Source organism: Platalea leucorodia (assembly GCF_965183815.1).
Source record: "Platalea leucorodia genome assembly, chromosome: 9".
Classification (NCBI taxonomy): Eukaryota; Metazoa; Chordata; class Aves; order Pelecaniformes; family Threskiornithidae; genus Platalea; species Platalea leucorodia.
The window spans coordinates 51,839,077-51,852,372 of NC_138831.1; the positions used below are offsets into that span (position 1 = coordinate 51,839,077).

Here is a 13,296-nt window from a genome sequence, read left to right on the forward strand (position 1 = left end):
ATCATGAGGCTTTCCCCGTTAACACAAGGGGATGCCTGATGCGTCAGTGGCCATCGGCTTCAGTGAGGCTCTAGGTTTTTACGTGGTTCGAGTATGGCACGTCACGGCCTCTAGAAATAGCTACCGAGCAAGGCAGAGGCTTTTTTTCTGGGATAGGAGCAGGAATGTAGAGAACTCATTGCTTTCTTAGTCCTTAGGGCAAAGGTTTTCCTGCTCCTTGATCTGTTTCTTCCAGGAGGGAGGGGAGAGCAAGGGATTGGAGAAAACAATCCTCCTCCTCTTCTTGCATGGTTTACTTCATTAAATCACCAGCCATCAAGCTGACAGTGTACTTGCTAAGGTCTCCTTCTGTGCTGGCGTGCTGAGGCGGCAGGGCACAGGAATGAAAATGGTTCCTGTGCACGTCAGGAATCCTGCTCTTGTCCTCGTGTGGAAATAGTAGGGCTATATGGAGCACAGAGTAAAATGCCTGTAGAGCCTGGTCTGCCAGCGCTGTTGCTCCCACTAGCAGAGAGCACTGGTGGGGAATTACGGCTTTAACTCTCGCTGATCGGGACGCTTTTCTGCACCGGGCGTGCGCTGTGCCTCAAGGTTTGCGCGGGAGCAGGCAGCGCTGGGCTTGGTGCGCGAGCGGAAGGCTGGCGTGAGCTGGGAGTCGGGTGGAGGAGATCGTCCTTGCTGCGGTAGGTGCAAAGTCCGGGCTTGCTGTGTCGCCCCTCTGGTTTCTTTCGGTTGGTGTCGGCTTCCCCAGTAGCTGCGGCGCTGTCGAACCAGTGCCTGGTAGTGTGGGTCTGGGACCTTGTCCGGTGCGCTTCTGCTCCAGCACTTTCTCCGAGTGCTTACATCTCCTGTCCTTTCTGGGAGCGCACAGCCTTTCTGCCTGGAGGCATGCTTTAGTTTTACCCTTATTTCCAAGGGGATTTCACAAGCAGCTGGATTGCTCTGTGTGTTTGTTTCTTTTGCCCGTTCCCAGCCTGCTGGAATGGATTAAGGCAATCTCCTTCCCTTGTTCCTGGCGAGGGGATTCTCACCTACCGTGAAACCGTGCTGGCAGCAGGCCGATGGCGTTTGGGCGTGCCTCCTCTGCTCGGTGAAGAGCTGCCAGAGGACTGGGAACTGACAGCTGTCTGTGGCAGCGTGGTCTCCTACGGTGTGCCGGCTGTAAGGGAAAGCATGCTCAAAAGAGGAGAAAATACCGTAACTCTCAGTCTGGGAATGCTGGAAATCATGTGAGCGCATGAGAAGCAGCGGTAGAGAGTGTCTCACGTCCGTTTTTAGGAAGTAATTAGTAACATGAGGTGTTCACAACATCCTCTTCTCAAGGTTGCACTTGGTTATGTGGAAGGAATGCTTTTCACCATTTTATAGTTGGGGAAAACACAGTAAAGGGCAACCGCTTGGCATTTATGTACGTGCAGCTGTGGTCAGAGGTGAACAGCTGTGTCCTTGGTGTGCACAGGTCATGCGTACTGTGTATTCAGACTGTCACTTCTGCGGCAGACAGTGCTGCTATTGTAGGTGACAGTGCAACATACTCCTTTCCTGGTGTTTATAAAGCATAGCTTGTATCCCGCTAATCGACTTCCCTGGTCACAGAGTAAATCAGAGCCAGCCTGCAAACCCAGAAGCCCTGACCTGCGACCCAAACTGTTGCTGATGCTTCCTCTGTGTCCTCTTTCCCCGCCAAAGAGTTGTCGCTTCTTCCTTTTCCCTCCTCCCTGCAAACTCATGCACGTCTCAAACTGGTCTCTCTGTTACTGTAGGTCTTCTTGAGCTGAAAGGATGAAAATTGGCGATTGGAAAGTCACCGTCCTAAGCTTCATCCTAACTTCTGGAGTCCCAGTTGATGTCTTTGGGTGTACGAGGCTGCGAGAGTGTCCACTGTCCCCTCCCATGATTTAGACAGCGGCTTGGAGCATGCATCATTGTAAGGTTTATATGATTTCAGCACTGGTGGTGACACTGTCCCTTTCCCAGTTGGTGCAAAGGGGTTAATTTAAATCAATCCCGAATCCCATCCCGGATCCAAGGGTCTCTTGGATCTCTCATCCATCCAAGGATCCAAGACCCACCCCAAGGGTCTCTTCCCGCTCCCTCCTTTTGTCCCTGGGCTCTCTCATGCCAGATCAGTCCCTGCCCTCCCCACCATCACCCACTTCCAGTAGCGCAGCCGGCCCCTGGCTCGCTCTGCGTCTGACCTTCTCTGTCCCTTTTTGCACGCTGTGATTCCAGAGCGGGATGGTCGGCCACCGAAGCTGCAATGTCGTCCCTGACGACCTCCAGTGAGGGAGAGAACTCCACTCCCCGGTTTGTTGTCGGTTCCAGGGATGATGAGACAGACTTTCTGGGATCAAACATGAAGACAGATGAAACTGATTTCTTTGAAGATGATGAAGAGGAGGAGTCGGTAAGGAAGTCCCGGCGTTCTGGGTTGGAGCATCTGGGCAGAATTCCTGGGTCTCAGCCAGGGTTTGCGCGGTTGCTGCTGAGGCCGCGGGCAGTCAGGATTTCAGGGGATATGGCACCGGGCTGTGTGGCACAGCCGTGGGGAACAGCAATGTCGTTTCTGCCAGGACATATTGCATTGTCATGCTGCCATACTCGCTGCCTCGTGCTGCAGCAAATCCTAGCCTTTTTGCTTGCAGGTCTTTTTCAGGTACGATAGCGGATTTCTTTTTCCTAGCAACTTAACCCTGACACTCCTGTAAACCTTTCTGTTTCACCAGGGAAATTGTTGAGGAAAACTCTGGGAACTGTGAAAAGGGCAAAGGTGTGTCTGCAGAAAGGAAGCATTTATTCTTTTCTGTAACCTCCAGGAGCAGGATGCAGAAAGGAGACTGATCTCCAGCTCCTGACTGCTTTTGGCCCTTGTTCAGTGTTATATTAAATGTTACATTTGCTGTCCTGCACGTGGGCCTTGGACGCTGCAGGGACATGCTGCTGGCTGTGCGAATTGCTGGGGCCCTACGCCAGCGCAGTGGTCATTTCCATTGCCTCTGCGCCCCGAGTCTCCACTGCAAGCGGGTTGTTGACCTAGGAGCCCTCATGGGCTTCCTTCAGACCCACGCAGTGTTGCGCACCTTGATGCTCAGCGAGGAGCTATTTATCAGGTGTGTTCTGAAGTCTCAGCTGAGTTTGAAGCCACAATTGCTTGTGCTGGGTAACCCGCGGTCCTGTGCGTATCGCTTCAGATGATCTCACTGTGTTTAATCTTGCTTGGGCCAGAACTAATCTGTCAGGAAAACATCCAGTCTGGGGTTTCTAGACGGTGATGGAAGGTCCACTACAAACCTTAGCCTGTTCCTCTGTTACGGTTACCGATGCTTTGTGAATGCACACCTTCTCTCTTGACTTACTCAGCTTAACTTTGTCCCACTGGATCTTGTTGTACCTTCGTCAGATATATGGAAGAGCACGTGGTACTGTTTCTTTTCTACTCGTAGCTACTTACGGTTGTAATCTCCCCTTCATTTTCTCTCAGATAAGACAAACAGAATGAGCTCCTGGACTTTTTTGTTATAAAACATTTGCGGCTCTTCTCTGAGCCTGCCTAAGTCCACCAACTGTCTTGGTGAGTTATGGGCCAGAGAACAAGATGTGGGTTTCCAGTCCCTGCTGCTTGTTCAGATGCCAGATATTTATTTCTGACCTTAGCATTAGTGCCCAGTACAAGGAGGAGGTACATACTGCCTGGCAAAGAGGCGGTTGTTTTGGGCTGCTCCTTAATGATGTCCCGCAGTGGACTCTAGGGGAAGCTGGAAGTGAGTATGGATTCGAGTCTAGCAAGAGCTGCGAGTGCGTAAGGCTGGGAGAAAATCCCTTGTTTGTTCTGCACGGCTGCGTTTCTACACTGTTATAGTTTAAATTCAGTAAAGTAGTTGTCCCTGTACTAAACTGATCTTTATCTTCCCTTAGCCACCTGAACGGCAGATTGTGGTTGGAATCTGTGCCATGACCAAAAAGTCCAAGTCAAAGCCCATGACACAGATTCTGGAGCGTCTGTGCAAGTTTGAGTATATCACAGTGGTGATTATGGGGGAAGACGTTATTCTGAATGAACCGGTGGAGAACTGGCCCTCTTGTGACTGCCTGATATCGTTCCACTCCAAAGGTAAAACGTCTGTGGCAGGCCTTAGCCTGCCTGAGATCTGGGCAAGGGAGCAGCACTCATTCTCACCCCCTGCCCCACCCCTGTGTTTCAGGATTCCCCCTGGATAAAGCAGTTGCTTATGCCAAGCTGTGCAAGCCATTTCTGATTAATGACCTTGATATGCAGTATTATATCCAGGACAGGTAGGTGCCTGTGATCCCCTAAAGCCCCTTCCCTCTTCTTCTGTCCGATTCCTCTCCTCAGCATGCTGTGCAAACTTTGTCTTCTTGGCCACAAGCAAAGCGAGGTGGGGAGGAAGGGGACCTTAGCAGTGGCTTTTAGGGGTTGTTTCTCCAAAACATGGAGAGGAATAGATTTGGGGGTAAAACCGTTGAGACTTGGCATGTTTCGTTTTCTGGTGCAAATGTCTGGTAAGGAATGGCTAGGTGAAGGAGGAAGTGGAAGAGCGCTCTCAGAACGGGACTGCCACGACTAAGACAAAAAGACTAGTCGCTGAGTAGGAGAGCCAAGGGATGGGGTTCTGGGACAGAAATTGGGAGCAAGGCCAGGTCAGATCCTGAGGAGAGTGTGTTGGTCAGACACTTCAAGAGCCTTCTCGGTCAGCTCTTGGTGGAGGCCACCAGCAGTCACGTACTTGAGTGCGCCCAGCCAGACTGCTTCGGCTGTGTGTGGGTAGGGCTCGTACCAGACCCCGGCGCTCCTGCCGTGTCTTGGGGTTGTGAGCGCTGTTCCTGCGGGTGCTGACAGGCACCCCAAGGTGTAACTCTAGTGAAAGAGTTGCGGTTTCCCCCCTGACAGAGGGTGAAAAGAGGCTCTGCTGCATCTGCCTGGCCTGGGTGTTGGGCAGCTTAGCGTGACAGGGCACCCTTCGAGAGGGCAGATCTGGGTACATGGCGTGTGCTGCGTGTGTTGCTGCGGATGGGGCATGTGCTAGTAAATGAGCATCCATGTTTAGGCCAGGTAGAGATTTTCTCTGGGACATCTCTGTCCGGAGTAGGACTGAGGCGTGCCCCATAGCCTGTAGGTCTTATCTGGAGAATGTGCTGAGAAGGGTTTGCACTCTGTCTTGAGGCTTTTTTGTGTTCATTTGACTTTGTTCTTCGTCAGTGGGAGTGAAGCCTTTCCCTTGGCATGTACTGGGGACCTTCTAGACTCTCCTGACACCGTTTCTGTCCTCTACAGGCGTGAAGTGTATCGGATCCTTCAAGAAGAGGGAATAGACTTGCCCCGCTATGCTGTGCTCAATCGAGACCCTGATAGACCAGAAGGTCAGTGTCCAGGCTCTACTGAAAGCCATTTTCACATACTGTGCTGTTTAAGATATTCTGCAGAGAACAGGCACTGATAATCAGTTTGAAGAGGCCCGATTCACAAGTCTGTTGTTTTTTGCAGACAGAGGTCCCAACAGCAAAGCTGGCTGACTGGCCGGGGCCGAAGGGCTTCGGCGCTGCACTAGGGCTGCCTCACCCTTTCCTAACACGCTGCTGCTGTGCTTTGTCTGCAGAGTGCAACTTGGTGGAAGGAGAGGACCATGTGGAAGTAAATGGAGCTGTTTTCCCAAAGCCATTTGTAGAGAAGCCAGTCAGTGCTGAAGACCATAATGTGTATATTTACTACCCGACGTCAGCAGGCGGGGGCAGCCAGCGGCTCTTTCGGAAGGTGAGGAGGGGGACTCCAGTTTTGGTGTTGGAACCAACAGATCTGTGGCTCTGAGACCCACGGGGCTTCAGGAGGGAGTGTTGGGGCCGGTGATGGGGAAAGGAAGGTTGTGTGTTGGGGAAATCTGGACCTCCTTAGAACTTCTAGTTCAACCCCATCTACCTGGGAATTGAAGACATATTTTAGTGGTAGTCTGACTTTGCCTTCCCCATCCTCTGTTTGACCTGTGTCCTGTCTAGCAGTCATGGAGAACTGTGGCCCTTATTGAATTGCATGCTGTTTTTTCCAGATCACTTCCTCAGTTTATCAAGATGATTTTTTTTTTTTTTTTAAACTTATGCTCCTGTCCTTTAACATCATTGTTGCCCTTCTCAGCTTAATGTAGCTTGCAAATGTGATAAATGCAGTATTTATTCCTAGATTCCACAGGGAATCTGCCCTTACTCACTTCCTCTGCTTTGCCAGCGAACAGTTAATAGCTGTGATATATCTTTTTTCCAACCAGTTATGCATCTGCCATTAATAATCTTAAAATGATTGTTTCCTTGGCTAACACACAGGCGTGCCACTTGAGGTTGTATCCAAAGCCTCACTAAAAGTGAAAACAACATCATCCTCTGTCCATAAGATCAGTTAGCTGTCCTAGAAGGAAGTTAAAGTGCTCTGCTTATCACTTGTCATCATTTATGTTCATTTGCTTATTAGCTAGGCTCCGTACTTTCTATATTTTTCTTTCTATACTTTTCTTTATCCACTGTTTTTTGTTCCCTATCCTTGTAGTGATTGGAGTCAACGTAATGGTCTGTAATAACTTTTCTTGTCTTTAAAGCCTGGAAAAGGACATACCTACTGTCTGTGTTTTGGAGCCTCTTTTGTCCGCCATAAATAAGTGTGCTGTAATAGCTGGGGCTTCTGAGAGGCATTCTGCTAATTCTCTACACATGGGGTGAAACTTAGGCTTTTTGTTCTTCCGTCTAAGAAAAGGAGCCCCATGCTCTCCCCTGAGGTGTTTGTTCTGTGCTTTCAGATTGGCAGCCGGAGTAGCGTGTACTCCCCAGAGAGCAGCGTGAGGAAGACAGGCTCGTACATTTATGAGGAGTTCATGCCTACAGATGGCACCGATGTAAAGGTAAGGAAAAGCCTGGAATAGCTCCTTCCTTCCCCAGGCCTGGGATGGCTGAAGGTTGGGCAGTCCTGCTTAGTCCTACTTAGATTCTGGAGTGTTTGTTTAAGCTGTGAGATGCTGACTGTGCAGCTTGGATCCCAGAGCGGGGAGCGGGCATTCTGTAGGTCGTAACAGGAGGAATGCGTGAGAGCATCTGATCTTCTCTCTGTGTCTGCAGTAGGAATACCTTCTGGGAGCTGCAGTTAATCTAGGTGGTTATCTCAGGTGTAACTGTTTCTCTTCCCAGGTGTACACTGTTGGGCCGGACTATGCCCATGCAGAGGCTCGCAAATCCCCTGCTTTGGATGGGAAGGTTGAACGGGACAGTGAAGGGAAAGAAATCCGTTACCCGGTCATGCTCACTGCCATGGAGAAGCTGGTTGCCCGGAAAGTCTGTGTAGCCTTTAAGGTCTGTTTTTTCTCTCTTATGTAAGCAGAACACTCCACAAATGTGTGATTCGAACCTCGGTCAGTGTTAAAGCTGGAGCTCTGTTACCCCAATGTGTCTCTGGTGTGGCGGTCTTCCACGCTTGATGCCAGTTGCCGTCTCTGCGGGCTGGGTGCAGCTGGTCCTGCTGGCCACGGCAGTTTACTGGTCTAAAATGGCTGGGAAGGCAGGAGGGCCTGCAGCAAATGCCCTCTGTGCTGGCAGGCGGCTGGTGTCCAGCATTTAATATCAGATTCTGAGCACGCTACTGTCCTTCTGACCTGCGCTCGTCCCACCCTTGCTGTTTCCTAGTTGTGTTTGTGTGGAAAGCTTGGTCGTCTTTTATTCTGGGGTTTGGTTTTTTTTGGTTCTGTTTTTGATCTGGCTTTGCTGCACATTTGTGTTCTATTTTACAGGTCGGTAGAGTGAGTGTGTGAGTCTAGGTATGGTTGCATGACATGTTCAGCAATGTCAGCAGAAGAAGCACTTGGCTACTTGTTCCTGCCCCCACTGCAATCTGCAACCCATGCAGTGGTGCTGATGCAGCTGTGGGCTTGTTCTGCCTTGTAGCCTTTTCCACATAGTGATGGATGTCTTTGCCTGCACCACTTATTGTCCGTACTTGCCAGTCCGGTTCAAAACGGTTGGATTTAGAGGCAAGAGCAGGAGAACCAGGAGCTGCTGGCTCTAAAGGCTCAGGAGCCTTTAGAGCTCTGGGAGGTAGGGGACGGCCCTGACGGCTTAATCCGGGGGCTTGTGAGTTGGGCCTTTTGTTGATAGAGCTGTGAGGGCGTACCTCTAAAGGGCCTGCGACTGCTGGCTAGTGGCTGTATTTTCACACTTCTTCAAGGCTCATGAGGTAGGCACAGAGTGGACGGCTGCAGCCCCAGTGGAGCCGGACTGGGCAGCGTAGGCTGGGTCTGTGTGCGCGCCCCGCTTGGCTGGGCAGCCCTGTCCCCTTGCTGCGCTCCCCCACCGCGCGCCTGAGCCCCGTGTCCTCTGCTTCCTCCTGCAGCAAACTGTGTGCGGGTTCGACCTCCTGCGGGCAAACGGCCACTCTTTTGTTTGCGATGTGAACGGCTTCAGTTTTGTGAAGAACTCTATGAAGTATTACGATGACTGTGCCAAAATCCTCGGGTATGTAAAATTAAAGTTTTGATAGCGGGTAAGGTAACGCATAGTAAAGTAAAATGACTGTGGAGTCCTGATCAGTATGTCGGAGCAGTCTGCAGGTGGTTCATATGGGGACATTTGTTCAGCAGGTGAAAGCTTGGCTCTGGGAGGAATGAGTCGATTATTTTTAGCCCCTGGAGCTCCTGCCTGCATTGGGATTAGCCGTCTCTGTCTACAGCGAGGTGTATCTTACAGGGCTTTTCACTGGATGCTAAGCCCAGCTGCGGTATTGGTGATGTGAGGGAAATTGGTGTCCCTTTGGGGTGCCCTAACTAGCCCATGGTGTGGTAGGTGTCTCTGCGAGGAAGGTGAGGAGAAGTTCTGTGGCTCTCTTCAAATCTTTTAACTGGACCACTAAGCGGGAGGTGGAGAACAAAGGGAATGGAATTTCTTGTGAGTTTTGTATTCTGATTTCTTCCAGAAATATAATAATGCGGGAATTGGCTCCCCAGTTTCATATTCCCTGGTCCATCCCAACAGAGGCAGAAGACATTCCCATTGTCCCCACAACTTCAGGCACCATGTGAGTACCTGCCATCTTCTCAAAGAATGCCGGTGATGGGACATGAGGGACAAGGTGCAAACCCTGCCCGAGGGACAGGCAATCACCCAGCAGCCTGGTGTTCTCCGGCGGCTGTGTTGGTTGCAGTCCTGAAATGCCTGTGGAAAGGCTTAGCCATGCACATGAAAGGGGTGAGGGATGGTAAATTAGTCGTGGGTTTGATGAATGCAGATGAGCAGTCATTGAAGGAATAACAGAAACTGCTCACGTGGCTTTCAGAAGGCCCAAATTCTTGGGCAGCACAAGAAGCAGGTTGGGGCATCGCCGCAGCTGGCTCACTGTTCAGTAGGCTGCTACTTGGGGAAAATGCGTCTTGAGCTGCCAGTGAAATGGGTGGAAAACAATTAGCTGAAGTATTCACGTTACCTGTACACTTGGCAGACCCTCATTTCATACTGTTGGCCTCACTCGTTTTCCACCACATAAGGCTAAAAGACCAAAGGCAAAAGTTTCTTTGTGATCCTCGGCGCACTTGTACACTTGTATGAAGTGAACAAAGTAGGTGCTACAGAAAAGGTAGATTGAGAGTAGGTATTCACCCTTGTGTTCACAGGACTGCTGGCTTCACCGACACCTTGTGGCAACGAGATGGATAGAATTGATCCCCATTTCTCTGGGATCCTCTAAGAAATAGTTGGATATTGTAGTATCTGGAAAAGCACTCATGTAGCCCTTCTGAAATTAGCCAGCCTAACTACTGGTTCCTGCAGGTGGCTGATTGCTATGGGGTCTTTCTAGGTACAGCTCTTGCTGGTTGCTCGAAGACAGGACCCCAGCTGTAAAACCATTCTTCTGAACCAAGTTGTTTTTTCCAGGTCTTTCTAAGTGGTCCTATGAGCATTACACAAGTTGGGCATGAAAACAAGCTTGGCACAATTCAAAATGCTGTTTCTGTAGATTCTGTAACATCCAGCCTGGTCCTTTCTGCTGCAGATGTGGTTCTGCCTGTCATATTATGGTACTGTGGTGCTTTTCCCTGATAGGAAGCCAGATGATCTGGTAGTGTCTGCAGCACTTTGCTTTTACAGCCTTGGCACTTGTGCCTGGTGTAGTCTGGGAGAAGTTCTGCTGCTGATGTGGAAAGCAGCTGTCAAAAGGATGGGACTGACAGAACAGTGGGAAACTACTTTCTGGTGGCAGTTCTGGAGCGTGGAGGCACATTTGTCAGGGGTATCTGGTGTTTCCCCAGGATGGAGCTTCGTTGCGTTATTGCAGTCATCCGGCATGGCGATCGCACCCCAAAGCAGAAGATGAAGATGGAAGTTAAGCATCCCCGGTAAGAGTCAAGCCAAGAAGCTGCTGTGCTGCTGGGAAGTGAGGAGGGCCCATTTTCTGAATCGAGAGGAGGAGCAGAAGGGCTGAGTGCATGGGAGGCAGTGCTTTTTCCTGGCTCCATTCAAGCAAATGCTTTCTGCCCAGTTGAGGGAGCCCCCTTTCCCCATAAGCATCCTGGCACCTTCTGTGTGAACACTGAAAGAGTGAGCAAAGGTCTGCTAGGTGCCGCAAAGGGAAGCGCCCCACTGCATGGGAAGCTAGTGGCTGCTTCCTTTTCGTACCTGTGGCTGGAAACACTTGTTTTTTTCAGAATTTCTGAAGCATAGGAAAGAGCCAGTGGGCCTGCTGGTTCTCCCTGAGGAACAGAGTATGAATGCATATGTAGGGATGACAGTTCTTGTAGCACTGAAACAGCAGAAAATGGATTGAGTTCTTTGTTGTCTGTTCAGGTTCTTTGAATTATTTGAGAAATATGATGGCTACAAGACAGGGAAGTTGAAGCTGAAGAAACCAGAGCAGCTGCAGGTGAGGGGAGTCCTCTCTGGGGTTACTGTGTGGGACATTGCAGGTAATATAGATCCCAGTGCGAGGCAATTCTTTGGGAGGGTGGAAACCCTCAAAAGGGAAGAGTCTGTTGCACAAACACTCCCTTTCTCATTCCCCACCCTGTGCACGCTCGGTTGGGTGATAGCATGAGAGCAGAATGGAAACTGTTCCTGGCTGGTGCGAAGACTGTAGGATGGGGATGACCTGATGCAGCTTGCCCATCTGCTGTGGTTGCCTCTGGTGAAAGACGGGTCCAGGCTAGGGAGTGGGCAGCTGGAGGCACCCGCTTGGTTCTGAACGGGGCTGGAGCACAGGGTGGGGGTGAAGCAAGCTGCAGTGTGAAAGTTTGTCCTGCCTGAGCTGTGTCTTATGAAATGATGTGTCTCTGATGAGTGTCTGTGCGGATCTGATAGTGGGTGAAGCTGTCTGGGGGCCTTGCAAGAGTACAGTGTTGAGTCCGAGGCAGAACCGGTGGATGCTTGAGAGTGTCTGCTCTCCCACAGGAAGTGCTGGACATTGCACGGCAGCTTGTGGTGGACCTGGGAACCCACAGCGACTGCGAGATTGAGGAGAGGAAATCCAAACTGGAACAGCTGAAGAGCGTCTTGGAGATGTAAGGGTTCATATTTCGGGGCACCGTGGGTTTGTCTCAGAGCCGCGGGTCAGCATGCGATGTAGAAACGAGCTGTGCTGCTGATGTCCTGGCCAGCTGGCTCCCCAGAGGTCAGAGTCTCCTCCACCCCCTGTTAGCAGCTGTACGTGAAAGGTGTCACGCACTTAACGTTTTCTCCTTGGCATCAAAACCGCTGCTGATTCTTGTTCCAAGTGTGCCTGGTTTTTGGCTAGACAACTTGAGGCAAAACCGAGCTTCCTATGCTGCGGGAGAGGAACTGTAGTCCTGTAGGGACCGCATAGATATGAAGCATTTTGATAAATTTGGAACAAATCTTGTTTTTAAACAAGGTTGTCCTGGTGCCAAAAGTTTAACAAAAAGGAGCCTGGAAAACATGAAAAGATGTTTGTGTCCTCTTAGGTTTCGCACAGCCGAAATACAAGACGATGGGGTGGTGTTGGCATCTTAGAAACAAAAGCCGGGTTTCTCTCAGAACTGTAGCTCACTGCGGCATTCGCAGGCAGTGTCTGCGCTCAAGCCGTGTCTGTGGAGCACAGAGGATGAATTTTTGCGATGATTCCTTCCCCTGCTCTTTCTGCTCATTAGCGATGTGGTTATCCTCAGAGCGGCTGGCGGATGGGTTTTTTTCTGTGATCTCGTTAATTCGCTTGCTAAGGATGCAGACAGAAATGAACTAAGGCTGATTAAAGCCCTGGTGGGGTATGAGCCCAGAGCGCTGCCAGCTGAAGAGCGAGCAAGTAAATGGGTCTTTGCATTTCATTTGAGGGTGGTGTTTGGCTTTTTTTGGGGTGCGTGCCAGGTCACAGGTAGATGGCAAAAGTGTTCGTGTTCCGTGGCAATTGGCGTTGCAGCAGAAAGTCTCTTGCCTGTGCTGTGTGTTTGCTGTGTGCTGCCTAGGGACCTCTGGGCAAAGGGTGAGTGGAGTTGATTTGTTCGAATTTTTGTTTCCCCCTCTCCTTGTGACAGGTATGGGCATTTTTCTGGCATCAACCGTAAGGTTCAGCTGACCTACCTGCCTCATGGACATCCGAAAGCTGCGAGTGAAGAGGAAGGTAAAGAAACCTGATGTTGCTGCCATGATCTTAAAGCCTGGTGGTCAAGAGTGCGTGCAGCTGTCCTACCTGTATAGGCCTCTGGACGTGCAAGCAAAATTAGTGACCCATAGCTTATCTTTGCTCGCATCATATGAAGGGTGGGAGTGATGCATAATGTAGTGTGCCAGTACACCCCGGATAGTGCCACAGGGCTTATGCTTCCAATTTCGTGAATGTCAGCCTGTACCTTCAAGTATATCCCCCAACCTGGGGATTTTGGGTCAGGCTTGTGTTGAGAACGCTCTGCAAGGTGCTGATGACAACCTCTTCTTCCTCCCCTCCTCTCCCCCTGCAAGCTCAGCTTTGAGGTCTGAGGTAGTGAGTACCTGTTTGTCTCCTAGACGCTCGCCGAGAGCCTTCCCCATCCCTTCTCCTGGTGCTTAAATGGGGTGGAGAGCTGACACCAGCAGGAAGAGTCCAGGCGGAAGAGCTGGGGCGAGCCTTCCGCTGTATGTACCCTGGAGGCCAAGGTAAGCTTTGCCCCTGCATCTCCGGTCCTGTCCTGTGACTGTGCCAGGCCGCCCAGCCCAGGTGACTAATGACCAGTGTGAGGGATGCTCAGACATCTGTGGGCTGTGTGCAGCCTGGGTGACTCAGGCCATCGCTGGTTTTGTTCTTTTGAGTTGACCTGGTAAGGATAAATAATTCAA

General features: G+C 50.8%; 1 protein-coding gene across 1 annotated transcript in view; it reads left to right on the top strand.

Annotated features, from left to right (window-relative positions):
• Nucleotides 1-2,260: 2,260 nt before the first annotated feature.
• PPIP5K1 (diphosphoinositol pentakisphosphate kinase 1) overlaps nucleotides 2,261-13,296 on the top strand; it is a gene marked incomplete at its 5' end in the record, with an annotated part of 45,095 nt that continues 34,059 nt past the window's right edge. The window contains 14 exons of the mRNA XM_082321028.1: nucleotides 2,261-2,407; nucleotides 3,916-4,111; nucleotides 4,203-4,293; nucleotides 5,294-5,379; nucleotides 5,616-5,770; nucleotides 6,798-6,899; nucleotides 7,183-7,344; nucleotides 8,378-8,499; nucleotides 8,957-9,058; nucleotides 10,287-10,373; nucleotides 10,822-10,897; nucleotides 11,422-11,531; nucleotides 12,519-12,604; nucleotides 12,988-13,116. Of these exons, the coding sequence (XP_082177154.1) occupies nucleotides 2,261-2,407; nucleotides 3,916-4,111; nucleotides 4,203-4,293; nucleotides 5,294-5,379; nucleotides 5,616-5,770; nucleotides 6,798-6,899; nucleotides 7,183-7,344; nucleotides 8,378-8,499; nucleotides 8,957-9,058; nucleotides 10,287-10,373; nucleotides 10,822-10,897; nucleotides 11,422-11,531; nucleotides 12,519-12,604; nucleotides 12,988-13,116 (1,651 nt within the window). The remainder of the gene's footprint in view (nucleotides 2,408-3,915; nucleotides 4,112-4,202; nucleotides 4,294-5,293; nucleotides 5,380-5,615; nucleotides 5,771-6,797; nucleotides 6,900-7,182; nucleotides 7,345-8,377; nucleotides 8,500-8,956; nucleotides 9,059-10,286; nucleotides 10,374-10,821; nucleotides 10,898-11,421; nucleotides 11,532-12,518; nucleotides 12,605-12,987; nucleotides 13,117-13,296) is intronic.